Below are 22722 nucleotides of genomic sequence, written 5' to 3' on the forward strand. Positions count from 1 at the left end.
CAGGATGCCATTGAAGCGGTTTGAGACCTAAATAGATGTTTAAATCATGTAAATATGCAAAGGCTGAATTTTCTCATCTGGACTCTCACACATGCTTTGGGGGTGAAATTGAATCCCAGCGTGGCATGTTTGTTCTGGAAATAACATGTGTGGGGTTGTTTGCCAGAATAAATTAGTCTCTGTCCCAACACTGTGCCGGTAGTGATGGCCCGACCCCCGTGGGGAGGCCCACCCAGGCCTGCCCCTCCCCCACACCAGGAGGAGCCAGCCTGCGACAGGAGAGCAGGGGCTGCCCACTGCCCCCCACTGCCCTCCAGCTGCCTCTCCCCACCCTCTCTTCTCTATCGCCTCCTGCCTCCACCCAGAAAGACCCAGAAAAGGGTGTCAGGGCCCTGACCGGGAGCGTGCTAGGGCTCTGGTCAAATCCCACCAGCCAGCTGTGTACCCCGGGCTGGTCTTTTAACCTCTCTGAACCTCGGTCTCTCCCCTTGTACACCTGTGGGGGGACAGCTTCAGCGTGGCTGGGAGGAATCCCAGTGATTTATGGCAAGCGTTTGGCTAAGGCTCAATAAACAGAAGCTGGAAGCTCCATGAAGACCGCGTCAGTTCTCAGGGCAGATGGCATCGTTCCCCCACTGTCCAGCTGTGGGGACAGGGCCGTGGTAGGTAAGGCAGGGAGGACTCCGCCAGGACCTTGCTGGAGCTGGAGTCCTAGCTGCTCTGCTTACTCCAGCTTCTCTGGACCTGGGAGGAGGAGATGGAGACGTGGTCACAGGAGGCGCCCAGGGCGGAGGACACCTCCACCTGGAAGTCCACCCTGATTGGCCCACCAGCAGTGCTGCCACTGCTACCCATGTTTCCTGGGAGTTCTGACGGCAGAGGATGTGCCACTCTCAGCTCTGCCCCAGGTACCTACCTGGGGTTCTGTTAAGTTCAAAGACGGTTCCGGTCCCACCTGGCCAGGCCTCACTCCTGGGCCTCCCTGGCTCCACGTTTCCTGTGAGTGCAGTTGGGAGCTGACCATCTCCAAGGCCACCAGTGTCTAGATCCTCTGGAGCTTTAGGCGCTGTTTAAAATTAGCTGTGTCTTCCTGTCTGTCACTTACCTGGTCAGCTCCCACCCCCAGCCCCTTCCTTGCTCATTCGTACTTTAATTCATTCTCAGTTTTGAATGGAGCTCTCACCGAGTACCCAGTCTGCCAGGGGTAGGTGGCCTCACCCACCCTCCCCCCACTTTTTTGGATACAGTTTTATTTCTGGTTGGGAAAGGGTCTCTGATAGGTGCTAACTGGGCTTTAACACCTGCTTGACTTGTGCTTGGGGTTAGGCAGGAACTGGGAGCTGAAAATAGGTTATCTGAGTGTTTGGATGCAGAACATCACCAGGGCCATCGTGGACAGTTGCACAGGTTGTATACCACACAAGTGCACTGAGTGAGCTGAGGCTGAGATCTAGCCATGTTCACCCCACCCAGCTAGGCACCTGCTATGGCCCTGACTGCCCACATGGGGTACCCTTTCTAATGCCCAGCCTCTCAGGGGTAGCCTCCCCTGGACTAGGGAAGTGGGTTCTGATTGACCGTTGCCTGATCCTCAGCTCACATCCCTCAGGTCCCTGGCCTCTGTGCCTTTCCCAGGCCTGGGCCTGCCCCCAGCAAGCCCAAAGTGGTGGGTTCTACCTCCTCATGCTGAACGGCTGCCTTTATCAGGAGCCGTCCTCTCTGGTGGTGCGTGATACCCAGGAGATGGAGCGGCTGCCACGGGAAGCACCAGCCATGCTGTTATCTGGGAGCGGGGGCCGCCAGCCCTGGGGTGCGATTAGGGAGCCGGCAGTTTGTTGTGGTACGGCGTGGGTGGGTGCTCTCTCTGCCTCTTCCTCCAGGAGGCCGCCAGGGCTAGAGGGGCTTCAGGATCCCACAGCTGTAGCAAGTCAGGGGTGACTGGGAGCCCAGGGCTGCATCCCATCCCCTCCTTGGAGGGGGACCTGGGCCAGCCACCCCCGTCCCCGCTGTGTCCCCAGGTCTGGGTGGGACTCGGCCACTCTTGGGAAGACTGAACTGACTTCCTGCTCCTCCTCCCCCGGGGAAGGTGGGTGCTGGCCTCGGACGGACAGCACTGTCTCCTGCAGGGGGCCCCCAGCCTGACCAGCCAGAAGCAGGCCCCGGACAGTGAGCGGACTGCCCCTGGCTTCTCCGTGGCCCCAGCAGCAGAGCTGAAGTCCAGGGAGGGGCGTGGACCTCCCTGCTCCAGAGGCCTGTGCATGTGCAGACCCCGCGAGGCTTGAAGGCTCTGGCTGTCTGCACATCGGGGTTCTGAAAGATTCCTCCTTGACCCCTGCCTCCAGTGGGGGCAATGGGAGGGACGGGCAGTATACCCTAACCCTGGTGGGCTCCCCCACCCTCGGAAGCAACACCCACGAGGGCCCAGCAAGCTCGCCATTAGGCAGCCTCTTCTACTCCCCACATTCCCACCCCCTGGGGCCAGCCAAATGGGGCACCAGAGACCCAGGTACACCCTGGAGAGCAGGGGCCTGGGCTCAGATCCTGACCTCCCACTGCCAGCCTCATGACCTCTCAGGGCCTGTTTCTTCATCTGTACTGGGGGAAGGAACAAGGGGAGGGCCAATGTCACAGGGCCGTTTGGGCAGGAACAGGTGACCGGGTGCCGGCCAGTACCCTGCGGAGCCCTGGCCAGGACCCAGGCCATCCTGGTGCGCGGGTAGAGGACACAGCCCCTTGTGGGCGGGCCACAGAGCAATGGGGCGGCCTCTGCCCCTCCCCACGGGGCCGATAAAGGGCACCGCCTCCTGGCCTCGTCCTGGTCCCCTGCCATCTTATCAGCCCTGGGGAAGACAAGGACCCAGTTAGAACGTTTTAGCCAGGCCTCCTGGCGTATTTGCACGTTATCTGTGCCATTAGGCCGGCAGTTATCTGATAATCAGGCCCATTAAGGCCACAGCCTGCCCGATCAGGGATCCAGGAAGTGGGGCCGACACGGCAGTGCTTGCTCGGGGCCCAGGCCAGGCCACATGAGGCTTCTGTAGGCCCAGGTGGCACCTAAGGGACAAGGTGGCCCCGCCTTCCAGGGCCGAGGGCATGTGGCCTGGGGAGGGACCGCCCTGTCGGGGCGCGGCCACCATCATCCCCTCCCTGGTGAGGACACTGGGTCTAGCGGGCGGGTAACTTGCCACACGTGTCTCTCCCAGGGCGGCCCAGGGAAAATCACACAACCTTGGTGCCTTGAAATGTCCGAAATCTGCTCTCTCACAGCTCTGGAGCTTCAGTCCCGAGGCTTCAGGGACAGTGTCCCGGCGGCTGTGTCACTCCAGTCCCTGCTCTGTCTTCACAGGGGCTTCTTCCTGTGTCTCTCTCACAAAGACACCTGTCGTTTGCTGCAGGGCCCACCCCAGGTTGCGGCACAGGTGTCTTTAGGGGCCGCCCTGTGGTCCGCCCCATGAGGTTATGTGGGTCGTGCGGCAAGGCCCGGCTGAGCCTGGGAGCCTGACTGCAGTCACTGTGCAGCCCTGAGGTCCTGCCCCCTGAGAGGGACTGGGGAAGCTCCCGGCAGAGGCCGGCAGTCCACATCCACGGGACAGAGCCCTGCGGTGGCCGCCCCGGCCACAGCACAGGCGGCCTCAGCCTGAGGGCCTTCGACCCCCAGTAGCGCAGCAGACTGCTCAGAAAGGCAGCTGCTGACCAAGGGCCACAGCAGGAATCCGGTCCAGACCTTTCCAGAGAGTGGGTGGGGGTCCTGCAGGGAGTGATGGCGCCACCTGGGTGCACGCGGTCTGGCTGTGCCAAGGACCTCAGGGGCAGGACCCTTGGCTCCTGGCCCAGCTCCCCTGCTGGGCCCTGTGCTCGGGTGCTAAGAGGGCTGACTCACTCAGCCTCACCCCAACCCCAGGAGGTGGGGGTATGCAGTCCCTGACTCACAGTGGGAAGCCAGCATTTCCACCGATGCCTGCACAGGTGCGCTCTGCAGACCTCGGGACTCAAGCCGATGGGGGACGGCCGGGAGGACTGTGTGGCGGGACGGGAGGTGGGTCTTGTCGGCATCGTTGTCCTTGGTGGTGTCGCCCCCGTGTAAGGCAGAGGGGGTGACCTGGCTCTGTGTGCCCGCCCTGAGCTGTGCAAGGCACACGCGTCCCAATGTGGCAGGCGTGGTCCCTGAGCTGTGCGCCCACCTGCTCAGATCCAGTGGCAGGCGCCCCTTGTTGTCTGGTTGCTGCAGCCTGCCATCCCCCATAAAAAGTCTGAGCGTGGGGTCTGGCCTGGCCCCCAGGACCCAGCACCACCCTTGTAACCTGGGCCGGGCCACAGGGCCACCCACCCGTCGCCCGCCCTCCTCTACCCTCAGTTCCCCGAATGCTCCTGGGTGAGGGGGGCTGCAAGGATGGACTGAACCTGGGCAACGGGCCTTCCTCACACCTCTTACATCTCTCCCTGTAGACGAGCTGGAGCCGCTGCTGCAAGATGGACAGAGGTGCGTGCGGGCTCGGTGCAGCCTCACCGAGGGCCTGTCCTGGGGCCCGTTCTGTGGGAGCATCCAGACCAGAGCCTCATCCCCCAGGCAGGCAGAACTGGTAAGTAGCCCAATCTCAGTCACATAGGCCAAGGCAGTGTCCAGGGCTGGGCTAGACCCCCGCCCAGGAGCTCCTGCCTCTCTACTTGAAACAGGTCAGGAGATGCAGATATGAGGTGCTGGGACCTGGAGGGAAGAGAAGAGGTAACTTTGTGGGAGCACAGGGAGGGCTGCCTGGAAGAGGTGGTGCAGGGCCTATGGGGCCTCAGGGTGCAAGAGGAGGGCTGCCCGGAGGGGGGGTGTGGAGCTATAGCCCTCAGGGTGACCAAGGAAGGGCGGCCTGGGGGAGGGTTCTTTACGTGGGCCTTCAGTGAAGGAGTAGACACTGGTGAGGCAGAGAAAGGGAAGGGCATCTGCAGGGAGGAAGCAACAAGGAGCCAAGTGGTGGGGCCGGGCCTGGCCTGTGCCCAGGCAGGCAGGCGGCGCTGCCCCCGGCACTGGACTTCAGGGGCGGGGCCACCCCCATTGGCCAGTGAGGTGGGTTTCTGGATACAGCTACCACCCAGGGCGAGCGACCGTCCCTTCCCGTGCCTGTGGGTCCTCCTGATGACAGGGAGCGGGCCCTGTCGGTGCCCGAGCGCTTCCAGTACGGGCTGATGACCACTGGGCGACATGTCACCTGTCTCAGGGCCACTTGTCCTTAAGGCAAGTCTGTGCAGCGTCCTCTCGCAGGGGGCACAAGTGCTCACTTTAGAACCTGTGTGAGTTGGTGTGTGGGCGGTGGAGTGGCCACCTGCTGTGATGGGGAATGGGGTGGGGAGGGAGGCTGTGCATGATGAGTGTTCGGGAAACACCTCCAGCCGTGGTGACGCTGGCCTGGAAGGCCAGGCAGCACCCAGCTTGGCTCACCCAAGTCCAGGGCCCAGCGCCCCGCATGTGCAGGCGCAGCCATGACCTGGGCCCTTGTGATTGCTAGTGTGGCATTCAGGTGAGGCTGGATCCAGGGTGCTAGCAGGTGCCCTGTGGTGCTGGGCCTCTGGTCGGCCTTCAGTGGCAGTGCGGGGCCGTGAGGGTGGGCTTGCCCCCTCCCCATAGCCCTAATCAGCTCCAACCAGACAGAGCCCGTTTCTCTGCAGAGGGAACCGGGCCCAGGCACAGGGCCTGCAGCAGGGCTGGCCAGGAGTGTGGGCAGGATCCCCAGCCACGCCCTTCGGACAGTGGCTCACGGCCCCTAGCCACGCTGGTGAGAAATGAAGCCTGAGCATGGGTCACACTGGGGCAGAGGTCTCAGAATCAGAACGCGGATTTCAGGAGCTTGGAGACGGCTCAGCAAGGTGGTGGGAGGCTGGCCCAGGACGCAGGGCACCCACCTTCAAGGCCAGGCCATTACCATGGCACAGGGTCAGACCCTGGGGTCTCCCACCCTGTGGCCGCTTTGCCGTGTGCCCCACCTCTCTGAGCTGTTCTCTCCTCAGCCCGGGGAACCTCAGGGGGACACACAGGAGTCCCGTAGGGTCCTTGAGGCCTGAGCCTGTACTCCCGGCAGTGAAGAGGGTGGCAGAGTGGCAGCTCGTCTGTAAGGCGGGGAAGCCGGCTTCCCGGAGTTGCTGGGTGAGTTAAATGAGGTGATACACGTGCGGCGATTACCCCAGGCCACACCACCAGGGGAGCATGGCCGGCACCCTGTGGAGGGCGACCCTCCTGTCCCAAGGCCCCAGGCAGGTAGGAAGCAGCGAGAGTTCCAGCGTGGATTTCAGCAACTTGGAAGGAGCCAGACTTTGGCTCCACTGTGTGATTGAGGCTGTGGTGCTTACCGCAGTCCCTATGGTCAGGAAGCTCCCTGTCACTGGAGGGATGCAAGCAGCAATCTACCCTCGAGAGGGTAGCTGTTAGGGGGGTGTTGGTGGGAGCTCTGTGACTATCACATCTCAACTCTCAAGTGTCGAGAAAAGCCGTAGGGGTGACGGCACCAAGGCAGACTGACTGGCTCCCTCCGTCTGTCCTGAGCCGGGCCCCCACCTCTCCCTCCGCTCCTTCCTCCTTCCAAGGGACAGCTGGGTGTTCCAGACACAACTCTAGGCACCTGTCTTTAGACTTGGCCCCTCGTTTTCTCCCTGCCGGAGGGAGGCACTGCTGTTCCCAATGTCCAGATGAGAAAACTGAGGCCCGAGAGGGGAGGTAACGTGATGCAGTCACCAGGACCAAAGAGCAGAGACCCCTGAAGGTGGGGCTGGGGGACTGGAGCCCCGAGATCCCCACTGCACCCCCACCCCCGGACCCTCCCCTCCCGCCGGCAGCCTCCCCTCTGGAGGTTCTTGTACTCCTTGGGCCCAGGGCACAGGTCAGCCTGGGGAGACTTGGCATGAGGCTGGAAACCCTCTCCAGGCAGAGAGATAGTGTCCAGGGAGCACTCCTCTGAGACTCGTGCAGAGGAGCCCAGGGAGGAAGGGCAGCCCGCTCAGCCTGCGACTTATCTCCTGCAGAATTAAATCCTTGATTAACCCTTATCTCCCCAGCAGGCGCTATCTCCGCCTTGGCGCCAAGTGTCCAGACACGCGTACAAGATGATTGATTTCTTAAAGATATGCGTGCCTCTCCGATACTTCATTTATTGTCTAAATATTTTCGCTAGTGTTCCAGCGGGCCCCTTATCGAGCTCAGTTGATGGGCCCAGCTCTCTCCCCCGCGTACCTCCCACCCCAGACCATCCTGTCGCCCGCCACGCAGCTTGTCTTTGCTGTTTGGAGGACGAAGTGGGAGAGGGGCAACTGGGGTGCGGCAGCACTTTCCCACGATCGCCCTGGGCCTAGGCCGCCTGCAGAGCCGAGGGGAGGCACGGTGGCGTCCCTGCACACGCCGGGCCTTGGGGATGGGACCGAGGAGAGGACACAGCGCACAGAGCCTGCCAGGAGTCAAGTCGGTTCACTGTGGGACCTCAGGGTACCCCAGGATGCAACTGTGGCCTTTGCTGAAAACCCAGGGGTTGGAGGCCCAGCAGTGTAAAACGTGTACTCAGATGCAGAAGAAATGTTCAGGATGGGTGGTGGGTGGATATGTAGATGGGTAAGAGAATGATGAGTGGAGGATAGGTAGAGGGATGGATGGATGGGTGGACAGGCAGATGGTAGACAGATGACCTGGATGGTAGAATGATGGGCAGAGGTGGATGGGAGGGTAAGTGGATACTGGCTAGATAACTGGATGGATGTGTGTACAGGCAGGTAGATGTTGGATAGAAGGTTAAGTGCTGCATGTATGGGCAAAAGGTAGATGGATAATAGAGGAAGAATAGTAGATGGACGAGGATGGATGGAAGGCTGAGTGGACACTGGATGGATAAATGGATGGATGCATGTACAGGTAGATGTCAGATGGAAGGTTGCGTGCTGGATGGATGGGCAGGTGGATGGTGAATGGATGAGTGGATACTGGATGGTTAAATGGAAGATAGATGGACAAGTGAAGGATGGATAGGTGGGTGAATCTGTGGGCAGGTAGAAGATGGGTGGATGAGTAGGTGAATGGATGGATAGGTAGGTATGTAACTATGTGAAAGGGTAAATGGATGGTGGATGGATGAATGAACAAGCAGGCCTGCACTAACCTGGCCCATCCATCTACCTGTCCAGCTGCCCTCCCAGAGCTCATCCACTTTATCTGCAAGGCCACCGTGACGTCAGTGAAAGGCAGGAGGGACCCTCTGGAGGAGCAGCAGGTCTGGGCAGGCAGCCCCTGCCCATGAGGCTGACATGAGGTCAGCTGGCTCCACACAGATGGGGCTGGGCCATCGGGAACAACAGCTTCTGAGCGGCTCTCCCCATGGGATCCCCCCCCCCCAAAGGCTGTCATCAGTGGTCATGGCCAGGCAGAGCCAAACTTTCAGCAGGACAAGCCCTGCCTGGCCAGAGGGTGGGGTGCTGCAGTGCACCGGACCAGTGCCCTCCCGGTGAGGTCCCTCTTCCTGCGGCTGCCATAGGGAGTGATCCCTAAGGGAAGACGCCCAGCCCGGGCATGGCACATGGTGGGTCCCTTGTGCCTCTCTCGCCTGACACACCTGAGCCGCCCCCAGGGTGGGGATGCCTCTGGCAATGGTGAGTGGGACGGACCGACAAGACAGGGGTGCAGGCCTGGTCAGAGCCCACCACAGCCTGCGCCCCTGACCTCCCATGAGCCTGCCCGTGGCACCCTGGGAGGCCTTCCGCGGGGCGTCTGGCTCCCTGAGCCAGGACCCCGCCACCCCTGGACACTGCTTCACGGACGCAACGCAGGTTTGGGAACAGCCTGAGATATGGCTGTCACAGCGGATGCGGTGGAGATAGGGTTTCTGATGGTTATCGGCGGGCAGAGAACCCAGACACTGACCTCTTTGTTGGGGGAACAAGGAGGGTTCTCAGATGCACCCAGAGAATTTAAAGGGGCCGCCCGCTATCCCGGGGCTGGGTGGGGAGGCCTAGTCAGGAAGGGACCAAGCAACCCCCACAGCTAAGGCAGGGTGGGGTACCAAGCTTCTTGCTCACTCTGGACCTAGCCTGTCCAGAGTGAGCTAGACCCAAACCCCCCAGTGAGCCTGGGGGCACCCGGGGAAGGGAGGTAGCCAGTCTCTGATAGTTTTGGCAGAAGGGCCAGGCTCACACCCTGCTGCCCACAGGACCCTCAACCACCAGAGAAAAGGGCTCTGTCCCAGGACTGCCTGGAATTAGGGTGGGGGCAGAGGGGAAGAAGAAAAGATAGAATAGGGCAGCTCGAACCGTGTCTGCCTCTTCACAGCAGGGGAGGCAGAGACTGAACTCTGTCCTTACCGCCCAGGGCTGGGCGGGGGGCAGGCTGCAGCTGCCGGGACAGGGTGGGTGGAGGCGTGCTCCCTTCCCTGGAACTGTGGTGGGGCACTGGTGCCTGCACGCCTAGGGTCCAAGCGCAGGAGGGGAGGCCGGGGTGGTGGGCTCAGCCTTCCCCATGTAAGTGGGGGCCAGGCTCCCCCAGAGTATTAAGGGCCAAGGGAATGAGGGGGAAGGGTCCTAACACTGGATCTCCTGGCCCCTCTCCCTCTTGGAATTCAGGCATGGGGTCCCCATGTCCCCTGCCCTTCGCCCACCCTCATGGGCACCCAGCCAGTCCAGGGCAGCCACCGGGCAAGGGGCGGCTCCTGGCAGGAGGCACAGAGCCCCCGGAACATGGCGCTGCCTCCTGCCCTCCGCGTGGACGGACGTGGAGAATCGAGGGTTCTGCAGCGTCAGCAGGGCTGTGCTTTTATCATGCCGCGAACACGCCGCTCCCGGGAGTGATAAGCACTAAACCGACCGGGAGGCTGTCAGTCTCAGTTTGAGGGTTTAGAAATATTGGGACGAATAATTAGATTTCATATCGTTACCGCAGCACCCATCGGAGGATCAGGCAGATTAATTTTTTTCTCCCTCCTCCACTCATTAATATTCATTAGAGACGCGGAGAGGCCCCCGCCTCTGCGAGCTGCCGGCCCAGATCGGGCCAGCCAGGATGCGGGAGCTGCCGGCCACGCGCTGCTGCACCCACTCCACTTTGGCCCCGGCCTGTCCCCAGCTGTGGGTGGCAGAAACCTCCCAGCGGGGAGACCCCCGGCTCTGCGGCCTTCCCTCAAAAGCCAGCTCCTTGGTGGAGGCCCTCGCCTCCAGTTGATGTCTGGCGGTTGACAGCCTGGTGGCCTCCTGGGCCCGGAGGCACAGCCCCTGCCCGCTGTGTCCTGCCGGCTGGAGGGAATGGAGGAGCAAGGGTGGCCGTGCTCCTGTTCTTCACTTGCCAGGCAGGCGCTGTCCAAAGCTGGGGGAGCGCCACACCGACAGTGACTGCCCGGTGCCCCAGGGGAAACCGAGTCACAGAGAGGGACGTGACCCAGCCCTAGAGCAGGCGGCAGCACAGGGTCAGTCAAGGGGGCAGGCGGGCTCCGGGCATCACTGTCTGCAGAGATGCTGAGGCCCAGGCAGGGTGGGCATGGTGCTGGCCAGCTCCACTCCCATGACCCGCCGGCTGACTATTCTCCGCTCGACTGTTCCACGACTGAGCTGTGAGGCTGGTCCACTGGCGGGGCTGCGCAAGTCCACACAGGAGGAGGGCAAGGCGCGGAGGGGTATGGTGAGGCCGCTGTGCACTGAGGGCCAGTGCCCTCCCAAGTCTCCCAGTCAGGGAGTCTGGACTGCACCCCAGTACCCAGCTCTGGAGCCCACGTGGTCCCTGCATGCAAAGCCCAGTAAAGCCGTGGGCTTGGACCAGACGTGGTGGTGCCCACAACCCATCAGAGGAGCCCCCCAAGTGCTACTTGCCCCAGCCATCCCACCATGTAGCATCCTGGCCAACTGCCACGTGTGCCCTGGGGTGCACAAACATCCCCATCCGGGGGGCCGCAGGTAACACGGTCTTACAGTTAGGTCAACACAGTTTGCACATGGCACCCAGGGACTGAGCTTGGCAGCCCCACTGGAGAGGAGCAGTCCAGAACCCACCCAGCCCTTGGGCTGCAGCCTGATGGGTGGCAGTGGTCACTCCAACCACCTGGGGCCAGGCAGGGAAAGCTGGCCCTTGCACTGCTCCCTGCTGGGCGCCTCAAAGACCAGACTCTCAGGCCAGGCCACTGGGGGAGTGAGCTGGCCCCCTTCCCTTCCCTCACCTGTGAAGTGGAAGGAGGGTGCTGCCAGCAAGGTGGGGGCGAGGGGCTGACCACGCTCTGGGAGCCACGAGGAGGCTGGCTGCTCAGCCAGCAAGGCAGGGGTACATCTTGCTGCCCGGGGTCCTCATGGGGCTGCTGGGCCCAGGCAGAAGTTCCTCGCGTGTCCGCCATCTGCCAGCCCCGGGATGGACCGGACAGAGGTGCGCCGGCGCACCCCAGGGCTGGGAGGGAGGACAGGGACGATGCCATCTCCTCCAGGCCAGTCCCCTGGTCACTCCAGGGGTCTGTGCGCCAGAAGCCTGAGCGTGGGGTAGCAGCCCACTCAGGAGGGGGCGGCTGCAGCGAATGGAGGTCTGGGCATGCCTCTACTCTGCCACTCACTGGCTGTGCAGCCCTGGGCGAGCTGCTCGACCTCTCTGGGCCTTAGTTCCCCAGTGAACCCAGCACCTGACCCGTGGAAGGCACCGGCTCCCTGCGGTGTGCCTGTTGCTAGCGTAGTGCTTGGCGCAGCCTGGACAAGATACCCATGGGGTGGACTCTCAGGCTTCTGCCCACGTGGCCCCTGGGGACGCTCCTGGCCTACCTCTTTCTCTGCTGTGTCCGGGAGCATGACTGAGTGCTTGCTGACCCTTCTTCCTGCCCCCAGAGCCCAGCCCTGACCCTGCTGCTGGAGGACGAGGCCTGCTGGCTGAGGACACTGCCCCAGGCCCTGGCTGAGGCTGAGGCCAACGCGGAGATCTACCGGAAGGGTTGGTATCCTGGCGCTTCCCTCACGGCTTCCGGAGGAGGGGGTCATGCTCTCCCTGGGGCGGCCCTTAAAGGCAAACCAGCCTGCCTGGGCCACTGCTGCCATGCCCCAATCAATGCCAGTCTGAGGCTGGACAGGCGTCTGCCTGGGCATGGAGGAACAGCCCCCCAATGAGGCCAGGACTGCCCTCAGGACCTCTGGGAGACCACCAGGGCAGCCGAGGAACCAGGCCTGGTGGGCTGCCGGGTCTGGCAGGGGCCGGCAGGTCCATGTGGGGTCTCTGTCTTGTGAGGACAAGGAAAGCACTCGCCCCCATGTCCCTCCTGCGCCATCCAGGAGTGGCCCTCAAGGGAGGGGGGCAGGCTGGGTCCTCAGCACCCCTGGTGTTCTCGTCCTGCCTGCCCAGGTCTGCCCAGACCAGCCTTCCCAGTGTGTGACGATCTGGGTGTCAAGGTGGGGGCCCTCCCTTTACAGATGGAGGCTCTGGTTCCAGGGTGGGTAGGGGGACAGACTCATGACAAGTTCTACACCTGAGCAAGGGCCAGCCACCACAGCCTGGACACCTAGAAGGGCCATGTGCCTGCTGACCACAGGAAACCCACCTCCTTCCCCGACAGGGGGCTCCACTTTGGTAGAATGTTCTGGGGGTGTCCCCCTCACCTGAGTACAATGAATTAAGTTTCCTGGGGGCAAGAGGGGACCAGGCTGAGCTGCTGCTCCAACACCCACCCTAGCCCCTCCCCATGTGGGGTCCCCGGGGCACGAAGGCCCAAGCGGTGGTTGAGATCAGCACCCAGGGACTTGAGCTTCCCCTCTGCCCTGTGCTGACCCATGGACCTGGCTAACATGGCCCCCGTGTACCCCTCTCTAGAGGACCCTGACCCCTCCTCCCTGCTTGAGGGTACTCTTCAGGGCCCAGAGAGCACTGGAGGGCCCGGGTTGGCAGCAGCTGACCAGCTAGGGGACTGGACACCTGACTGGGACATGGCCTGGTTAGCACTGCCTGGCCTGGTCAGCAAGGCACATCTGCCTGGGTAGGACAAGGGTCCCTGAGGGTCTCATAAGGTGGCCTGGGGTCGTGCCTCTTAGGGAAGGCAGGCTCCTGGCAGCCTCTGAGCTGGACTGAGTCCTGTTAGCCGAGGCTGCCACCTGCAGGCCGCTGTGGAAACAGCCATGTCGGCTGAGCTGTGAGTCCTTTCCAGGGCTTGGTGAGTGGCTACCCAGCCCTCCGGTCTGCTCGACTCCCCTCTCCTGGAAAAGGGCCCTCCCACTCAGACAGGCTTGGGCAGGGAGGCCCAAAGAGCAGGCACACTCCGGGGGACCACTCAGGAGCCCCAAGGATGCAGGGGGCACCATGGAAACTAGCTGGCCACAGCTGCCCACCTGGTGTGGCCTCTCTCCGGCCCCCATGCCCGGCTGCGGAACCCAGGTGTCTAAGATGGGGTCGTGCAGAGGCGCTCAGGAGGATAAGATTGAGGCGGGTGGGTAGTCTTTGCAGAGGCATGGCCGTCGTGGCCTGGAGCTGCCGGCCGCCGCGTCACAGCTGCCCTCCCCCGCAGATGAAGCCCTCTGGTGCCGGCTCACCAGGCCGGTGCCTGCAGGTGGACAGCTGAAAGTGCTCCTGGTGGCCAAGCCCCCCAGCAACCCCAGCCACCCTGTGAAGAAGGAGCCGGCGGAGCCCGAGAGCCCAGCCCCCTCCCACCCTGACATCCAGCTCCTGCCCCAGCAGGCCGGCATGGCGTCCATCCTTGCAACCGCGGTTGTCAACAGTGAGTAACCCACTGCCACTCACCCCCTCTAGAATGCAAGGGGTGCCCAGCTTAAGATCTGCAGGGACCAGTCACCTGGTCTGTTAGCTGACTAGAGGAGGCCTGGAGGCCTGGCTGTGGGGTTCCGGGGAAAGCCCCAGGATGCAGCCCATGGGTGAGGGGGTCTTTCACCTGGCATGTCTGGCACACACAGGTTCTGCAGCTCCTCCTCGGCCAGCCTTGTGGGGCTGGGGTGGGGCCTCTGATGCGCCCACCCTGGGGGCCCTGCCTGAACCCACTATGTGCTGGCCCCGCTCCCTGCCTCCCAGTTGTGAGGGATGCGGCCGTGTCCCTGGGACAGAGCTGCTGGTGAGACCAGCTGAAGCAGAGGGACCCTCCCCACAACCAGCAGAGGGTCTCGACTTGCTTATTCCTCAAATCCTTGTTTGATGTCCACGCCACACCAAGCAGTGGGGGGACCTGCCTGTGTTGAGGGAACCACTACCACCCCCAGGGCAGAGGCAGGTGGCCACGGGCAGGTTCACGATGGGAAAGCAGTGACGTGGGCACTGGCCGGGGCTGCCTCAGTCAGGGTGCTCAGGAGACCCCCAGACCAGGGAGGGCAGCTGTGCAGACAGGCAGCTCAGCAAGACCATCACCTTGGCCACAGCAAGATTCCGAGAGTGGTCCCATGTGAGGGTGGGGTCCCTTCTGAGAAATGACCCCAGCAGAGGGGTTTCAGGCAGCAGTGTGTATGCAGTTGCTAAGTCAGGGATCCAATTTAGTTCTAAAATTGCATGGCTGTTAGATGGAGAAAAGTGGCCTTCTTCTTAAGCAGGTCAAACATGATGACCTGAAGCGGGTGGAGGCACCGAGGCGGAGGCTGGAGAGGCGGTGGAGCCCGAAGGCCTGCTGGGGGAGGAGGCAGCAGCACGAGGCCAGGACTGCGGCGTGGCCGTGGACTGTTCGTCCACCACAGGCAGGGAGGAGGGCCCACCCAGCAGCCTGACCCGAGGCGCCTGCTGGGCACTGAGTGGACCTGTGCTGGGACTCAGGGTGTGGCCAGAGTGGGGAGCTCTGGGTGGGATGAGGCCCCAGGGAGAGACAGCATCTGCAGACACTGGAACAGACAACATGACCCAAACAGTTGCAGCCAAGTGAGGTGGGTGTCGCCAGAGGGGAGGGGGACAAGCGCAGGCAGGAGGCCCGTACCCAGATCCCGCATGGAGGGACTATACTGGACAGGGCAAGGCCACTGCCCCAGGGAGAATGGGTCCTGCAGGGGGCTCAGGGCAGTGGTGAGCACAGAGGGGTCTCATCTAAACACTGGAGTTTCAGGAAGGAGGGAGGCTGAATGGAAGGGTCTCTAAGGGGCCAAGATGGCCACTGCACCTGGGCAGGAAATGGCATCCGTTGCCCAGCAGGGCATCTCCCCTCTGTTGGAGGGAGGCCCTCCAGGAGCCCCCGTGCTGGAGGACTTCCTCTAGAGCCAGCCCAGAGGCAGCCTCTCTGGGTCTCCGTTTCCCTCCCCTTGAGTTTGATGTTTCATCTGTGAGGCCATGGTGGGCTTGCTATCGAGTTTACACCAACTCCACCCCAGCCTCAAGTGGGTCTCCAGCTGGTGGTCTAGAAAGGTCCTCAGATCCTGAGCTCCACAGTCAATCAGACCCAGTTTAATTCCTGAGACTAGCGCTCGGAGCCTCCGTTTTCTCACTATGAGAGGAATGGAGCTGATGCCCATCTCAAGGCATCTGTGCAGGTCACGGGGCTGTGTCCACCCAGGACTCGGGTCACCCCTGGTCAGTGGGGCCGTGACCGTCCTCGCTGTTTCAGGGCTAGGGCTCACCTGGGGCTCCAAGGTTCCCACCCCCTCCCCGTGCCACAGCCAGCCCCCCACCCCCCAGGACTGAGCTTGCAGATACCAAAAGCCCACCACCAGCTCCAGGCCTCCGCTGATAAGAGAACAGAGCTGCCCTGAGGCCCCCAAATAAAAGGGAACTTGAAAACCAGTGGTAACACAGTGGGAAGGTTGGGGCCAGTGAAACTGCAGATACTGCGCATGAAGGGACGACCTCAGCCCACAGACAGGTACTACATTCCTGAGAGCAAGGCTCCCCAGCCTCTGGGATCTAACACCTGATGATGTGAGACGGAGCTGATGGAACAGCAGAAATGAAGTGCACAATAAATGTGATGCATTTGAATCATCCCCAAACCATCCCCACTCCACCCCCATCTGTGGAAAAATTGCCTTCTATGAAGCTGGCCCCTGGTGCCAAACAGGCTGGGGACTGCTGGTTTAAAGGAGGCAGAAGGTGGAAACTTGGCAGCACCCGCGGGCGGTGGGGAGGCAGCCACCTCTTCAGTAACTGCCAACCAGCGGGATGAGGAACACATCCTAACCTACAGAGTTTAAAACCCCAAGAAGGGGTCCCAGCCTCCTCCACCCATCAAGGTCAGGACACAGAACAAAGCCTCCCCCTCCCTGGGTTCAGCCACAGAGCAGGGCAGAAACGACAGGACATTCCTTAAGGATCTCTGAGAACCTGAGGGCTGCTGAAGCGCCCATCAGAGAAATCCTCACCAGTTGGCAGGTCCACCCCCACAGGCCACACTCCCATAAACCAGAAACGCAGAGGCAGCCCAGGCGGGTAAGTGTGGCAAGTCAGCAAAGCCTGACCAGTAACACATGGAGCCATCAGGTGGGGGGTGTATTTGACTCGGACGCTCTTCATCCCCCGCAGCTCCTGGCCTCCACCTGCCCCCAGTGCTTGGGGACACGTGCACCTGGATGCCCACCCATCTGTCTCCTCCTCCTCCACGGGCACCCAGCTCCAGGCTGTCCCCCATGTCCTGTCATCCCCACCGACCACATTCCTTCCATGGGCACCCACAAGACCCCAGCATCTCCTTACAGGGCTCACTGTTGGAAAGCAGTGCAGGGGCCATCCTGGAGGACCCCATCCACGTGTCCCCATGGCATCCTGGAGATCCACAGAAAGGGGACACGGTGTCATCAAGGGACACCTGAGAAGGCACAGCCCAAGTCACAGGCCTCACTCCCCTGAGCTGGAGGACCTCACGGCACAACCCTCGTGTTGCAGAGGGCCAAGCCTGCCCTGGGTGGGAGGTGGCCACACTGCTGCCGGGGCACCCCCTCAGGCTGGGCCCGACTCTCCCCTGCCTTCTCGTCCCCTCAGAAGACGTCTTTCCCTGCAAAGACTGTGGCATCTGGTACCGTAGCGAGCGGAACCTGCAAGCTCACCTCCTCTACTACTGTGCCAGCCGCCAGGGTGCTGGCTCCCCTGCCGTGGCCGCCCCGGAAGAGAAGCCCAAGGAGACCTACCCCAATGAGCGGGTCTGCCCCTTCCCCCAGTGCCGCAAAAGCTGCCCGAGCGCCAGTTCCCTGGAGATCCACATGCGTAGCCATAGTGGTGAGCACCCCCCCAACGCCGTGTCCTCCCACCCAGGCTCACCATGCCTGTCCTGGGGTTGCATGCCAGCCATGTGTGTGCCTGGGTGGTTCTCTCTACGACTCCCTGCTGCCTCCCACGGGCCCCAGGGTCCTGGGAGGCAGAGCTTAGGGGTCTTTGGCCAGTGAGGCTCCCTCACAAGGCCTGTGTTCCAGGAGAGCGCCCCTTCGTGTGTCTCATCTGCCTGTCCGCCTTCACCACCAAGGCCAACTGTGAGCGGCACCTCAAGGTGCACACAGACACGCTGACCGGTAAGCAGGCTGGGGATGGAGGCCGTGGGCAAGGTCGGTGGGGCCCAGCGCCTAGGGCCCTGACTCCATGGCCCTTCTGCAGGAGTCTGCCACAGCTGCGGCTTCATCTCCACCACAAGGGACATCCTCTACAGCCATCTGGTGACCAACCACATGGTCTGCCAGCCAGGCTCTAAGGCTGAGATCTACTCACCAGGGGCGGGCCACCCAACTGCCAAGCTCTCCACAGGTGAGCCCCTGGGAACTGGGAAGAGGGGTGGCAGTTTCAGACTTGGTTCTGTACCACGTCCGCCCAGCCCCGTTCTCCCTTCTCACCCTCCCCGCTTCAGGTCTGGCCCAGGCAGGTCCTGCTCCAGCCCTGACAGGTGGCCCCTGGGCTCTCCCCACAGACAGTCTGGCCACCTTCCAGCAGCACACGGCACTGCACGGCCCCCTGGCCTCTGCCGACCTAGGCCTGGCGCCTGCTCCCTCGCCAGGAGTGGATAGGAAGGCCCTGGCCGAGGCCACCAACGGAGAGGCTAGAGCGGGTCCCCAGAACGGGGGCGGCGGCGAGCCCCCAGCGGCCCCCAGAAGCATCAAGGTGGAGGCAGCGGAGGAGCCCGAGGCAGAGCCAGGGCCCCTCGCCCCTTCACGAACGCCTTCACCACCTAGCCCTGACCCCGCGCGGGTGAAAGCAGAGCTGTCCAGCCCCACGCCTGGCTCCAGCCCGGGTCCCAGCGCACTGTTCCTGCCGCACCTGCCCGCAGCGCCACCGGCCTCCGAGATCCTGGCCAAGATGTCCGAGCTGGTGCACAACCGGCTGCAGGCGGGTGCGGGGGTGGGCGCGCCTGCCGGCCTCTTCGCGGGGGCCCCCAAGGGCGCCACGTGCTTCGAGTGCGACATCACCTTCAACAACGTGAACAACTTCTATGTACACAAGCGCCTCTACTGCTCTGGCCGCCGGCCGCCCGACGACGCGCCCCCAGCCCGCCGGCCCAAGGCGGCCCCCGCCCCGCCTCGCGTGCCCCCTGCCCCGCCATCCGCCGAGGCCGAGGCGCCGCGCTCGTCGCCGGGTCCCGGGGCACGCGAGGACGAGGCGGGGAGCGCGGCCACGCCCGAGGCCGAGGCTGATGCGAGCGGCCGGGGCAGCGAGGGCAGCCCTAGCCCGGGCAGCGGGGCGGACGAGGATGACGACCCCCGCCGGACGCTGTGCGAGGCCTGCAACATCCGCTTCAGCCGCCACGAGACCTACACGGTACACAAGCGTTACTACTGCGCCTCGCGCCACGACCCACCGCCGCGTCGCCCAGCACCAGCCGGGACACCCGCGCCCTCGGCGCCGCCAGTGCGCACGCGCAGGCGCCGCAAGCTCTACGAGTTGCACGCGGCCGGGCCCGCCCCGCCCCTGGTCGGATCTGCCCCTCCCTCCGCGCCAGGTCCCGCCCCTACGCCACCCGGACCCGCCCCCACACCGCCCGCATCGCCGCGGCCCGGAAGCGGAAGTGGAGGCGGAAGCGGCCTGGACGCTGCCGAAGGCCCTATCGACCTAAGTAAGAAGCCGCGACGCCAGGCTGCTGCAGCCGTCCCCGGCCCTGCGCCTGGCCTGGCGGCCCTGGCCGATTACCACGAGTGCACGGCTTGCCGCGTGAGCTTCCACAGCCTCGAGGCCTACCTGGCGCACAAAAAGTTCTCGTGCCCCGCCGCCCCGCGCCGCCTGCGTGCGGCCCCCGAGGACCCGCCCGCCGTCGTTTGCCCCTACTGCCCCCCGAACGGCGTGGTGCGCGGCGACCTCATTGAGCACTTCCGCTTGGCGCACGGGCTGTTGCTGGGCAAGCCCCTAGTCGGCCCCAGCGCGGAGGCCCGGACGCCCTCGCCCGCTGCTCCCCGCGATGGCCTCAACGGCCAGGACCTGCAGGAGCCGCCTGCCAGCAGCCCCCGGCCCGGCCCGCCCCCAGCCGCGTCCCCGGAGGCGGTGCCGGCGCCCCCCTCGCATTCGGACAAGGGCGTGCAGACCCCCAGCCAGGGATCCCCGGCCCCCGTGCCCAACGGCAACCACAGGTACTGCCGCCTGTGCAACATCAGGTTCAGCAGCCTGTCCACCTTCATCGCCCACAAAAAGTATTACTGCTCCTCCCACGCGGCCGAGCACGTAAAGTGAGCGCCCGGCTGCTGCTGCCCTGCCGGGGCCGGGGAAACCACGCACATGCCTCGGCAGAGGGGCTGCAGGGGACAGCGCCCGCCTGGACCTTGGCACTTAATAAAAAAGTTCAGTTTGCTGAGCACAGTGGTGGAGCAGCCTAGTTCTCTGAGCAGAGGGCCCTACGGGGTGGGCGCACATAGGGCCAGCACCACACCCGAGTACACACTGGCCATAGCAGGCCAGAGTCACATGGTTAGTGGCCTTAAGAGCTGGATCTCGGCCAGGGTCGGGCCTGATGACACTGCTCCGGGCCCCTGAGGCATGGGGAGAGCAGGTGCTGGCCTTCCTGGTCTACTGCTGCCCTCCAGGATCCAGCCAGAAGCTCTCGTTTGGGCACCAGATGCCAAAGAGAAGCACTTCATCCTGGCCAGCTCACAGCTCTTCCACATGCTCAGTGCTGATCGCTGGATGCCACCTGTCTGGTCACAGGCCACCGAGTCATCCAGAGATGGAAGCACCATGCTTGCCAAGGCCGATGGGGGCAGAAGGGAGATGGGCAGCCGAAGCCCCAAGCTGACAGTGTGTCATGAGAGGAGCCAGCTCTTGGACTGGGGGCAGCAGGCACCTGTGGGGGCTGCAGTGGGCATGAGGTTGGGGCCACCCCACTCCCAGTCTGCCCTGCTGGTGCTATGGAGGCTGCATGCACCATGGCTGACCATGACCTGGCCCAAACCCAAGCAAGGAATCCGGCTGTGGTCTTGGCACTTGGAAGTGAGGCCTGACTTTTGGCCTTTTTCTCCTTCCAAATATCTGAAAGGCTTCCTGCCACACACTCAGACTCACTCTCCTGCCCAAGGCAAGTTCCATCCCACCCAGTCCTCAGTGGTAGAAGGCTGAGGAGCCTGTGTCAGGACAAGAAGAGCCCCCTCCTGCTTGCTCTCGGCTGACCCTAAGTACCAGGGTGTGACCAGAGTTGCTGGTCAGGGCCCCCAGGGAGCCAGCTAGCTTCCTGGTAGATGCCCACCTTGTGAAGACCATCCCACCTGCCCTCCCAGGCTGGGGAATGGGAGGCCCAGTGCTTCATTTGCACAGACTTTGAGGTGTCACCTCTGAGTGGAACCACATGAGGCAGAGGCCATTAAACCTCAGGGTGAATGTTCCTGTGTGCTGATGAGCACAGAGGCTCAAAGCGGGAGGATGGGATCAGCGTCCTCCACCCTCCCACCCCTCACTGCATGAGTGGAAGGCAGCACCACTCGGAAAAGGGCCTCAGGGTCCATGCCCACGGATTGAGTGTGGTGCACTGCAGGATCCCAGAGCCGACCTCCGACCCCTGCCCCAGGCCTGAACTGCTGACCAGGCCAAGCTCTGCCCAGCCAAGGTCCCCAGTGCTGGGTCCACCCACCCTCCTAGGACCCCCCCGCCCATTTCCCACACCCTGCCTCGAGTCACCCCCATCTCCCTGAGAACACTACCATCACCACAGTCGCCACCCAGGGACACCCATCTCCAGAAGCCATGATGCTCCTGAACAACCTCCAACTGTGAGGGCTCAGGGCCACCACCCCCATTCGCAGCTCTCCATTCACTATCCTGGGCGGGCATGTGAGTTCCCATGACCCTACCTCTCTCCAGCCCAGCCATGCCCCTTGGCCCAACCTGTGCCCCCACTACGTGTCTCTCAAAGGCCCTGACTCGCCCAAGACTGAACTCCCACCCGTCTCCGCCCTGCACCTGAGCATGCACGGATCTGCATGTCTACTCACACCTCACTGTCACAGCAACTTTGATTCCACCAAACCCACCTCTGCCTGCTCTGGCTCCCAGGTCACCTCCATTCTCCCCCAGCCACCAATTCCAAACCTTTCAACCTCTAGGAACAGGTGCCTCCAGTTGCACCCCATCTGATGGACTGGCCACTGCCCCGGCCAGCACCGACCGCCCTTCACTGCAAGGACGACTGGCTGGGAGACCAGATGGCGGCACGCCCGGCTTCAGGCCTTCAGGGTTCCTGCTGCACGGAGGTAGCCGCCATGCCGTCTCCCAAAGCCCTGTTCACGCTGCTCCAGCCCTCCTCGCATCTGCTCCTGCGAAGGGCTGCTCCTGTCATGCGGCTTAGAGAGCTTCCCTAACCCTGCATCCTAACACCTGGTCCTCTCCCCAGAAGGGCGGTCACTCGGGATCTCCTGGTTTTATTTTCTTATCTCCTTCCCCCACCCCCACCGGCCTCACCTGGCTTGACTACTGCCTCCTGGGCACCTGGCCTTGGGGAGGAGCACGTGATCAGATAAGCTGGGGGAGTGAAAGGACTGGCAGGGAAAAGAGAGGCCCCCCCACCTCACGGCCTCCACGAAGCCGGCCCTGCCTGGCCATCCCCTGCTCACTGCCCTCCTGCCTTTGGCCGCCCCTCCACTGAGCCAGTTTCGCCTCCCGAGGCCAGGTCTGACCAGACGACACTGCACACACCATACACACAGCATGCGGTCCACGTTCAAGACCACAGGCCACCCTCAGCTCCTCCTAACTGGGCCGCCCACCCAGAGTGGTGTGCAAACCTCACCCAGATCGTTACTCTCCACAGCCCTGAGCACCCCGGGGCCAGTGCTGCCTGCACATCTCTGGGCACAGCCTGGCACCAGGAATCACTGCATATGGACGTTCCTGGCACCAGGGGTCAGCAGCGACTCATTTACGTGGGCCGGCAGGCCAGGTGACAGGAGCTCTGCTGGCCGGGCTGTCTCCTGAGGGGCGGGAGGGGTGGGCAGCAGCCACGGGTCCCAGTGCAAAGGGATCGGAGAATAGGCAGAACTTCAGCGCACAGCTCGCGGCCCCGAGTCTGGAGCTGCATGGTCTCCACCGAAGGGGAAGGAGCTACAGAGGGGACCGGCCAGTGCAGGAGCACCCCCGAGGGTTTGGCCCTGTGTGTCGGGGTGTGTTGGAGAAGGTGGGGGTCCCCAGGCAGAGCCCCAGCAGTATCCCTGGAGGTACAGCCTCGCCCCCACCGCTGTCCTCACAGGAGGGACATGGCCGGCCATACTCAAGCTGGCGCAGGGAGCCCTGTGGCTTAGTGCATTCACGGCCGCCATCCACAACCAGGCTTCCCCTGACCCCTGTCCAGCCTCACCCGCAGGCCTGCCCTCACCTGGCTCACGCTGGCAGCAGCTGAGAGCACTGACCCTGGGCCTCCCGGCCGCCCCAGGGACAACTTAGAAGGGAGTTTCTCTGTG

The 22722-nt window shown here is 63.2% G+C and overlaps 1 protein-coding gene across 3 annotated transcripts in view; it reads left to right on the forward strand.

Moving 5' to 3' along the window:
• Window positions 1-19633, forward strand: part of ZFPM1 (zinc finger protein, FOG family member 1) — a 65588-nt gene extending 45955 nt beyond the window's left edge. For 2 of the 3 annotated variants that reach the window (XM_043898267.1, XM_043898266.1), the window contains 7 exons: window positions 4447-4580; window positions 11803-11905; window positions 13464-13673; window positions 16853-17086; window positions 17281-17376; window positions 17459-17605; window positions 17673-19633. In XM_043898267.1, coding sequence (XP_043754202.1) covers window positions 4447-4580; window positions 11803-11905; window positions 13464-13673; window positions 16853-17086; window positions 17281-17376; window positions 17459-17605; window positions 17673-19513 — 2765 coding nt within the window. In that variant the 3' untranslated portion in view covers window positions 19514-19633. The remainder of the gene's footprint in view (window positions 1-4446; window positions 4581-11802; window positions 11906-13463; window positions 13674-16852; window positions 17087-17280; window positions 17377-17458; window positions 17606-17672) is intronic. The other variant, XM_043898268.1, reaches the window with a different exon arrangement.
• Window positions 19634-22722: the final 3089 nt, after the last annotated feature.

This window comes from Cervus elaphus, chromosome 4 (assembly GCF_910594005.1).
Source record: "Cervus elaphus chromosome 4, mCerEla1.1, whole genome shotgun sequence".
In the NCBI taxonomy this organism is placed as follows: Eukaryota; Metazoa; Chordata; class Mammalia; order Artiodactyla; family Cervidae; genus Cervus; species Cervus elaphus.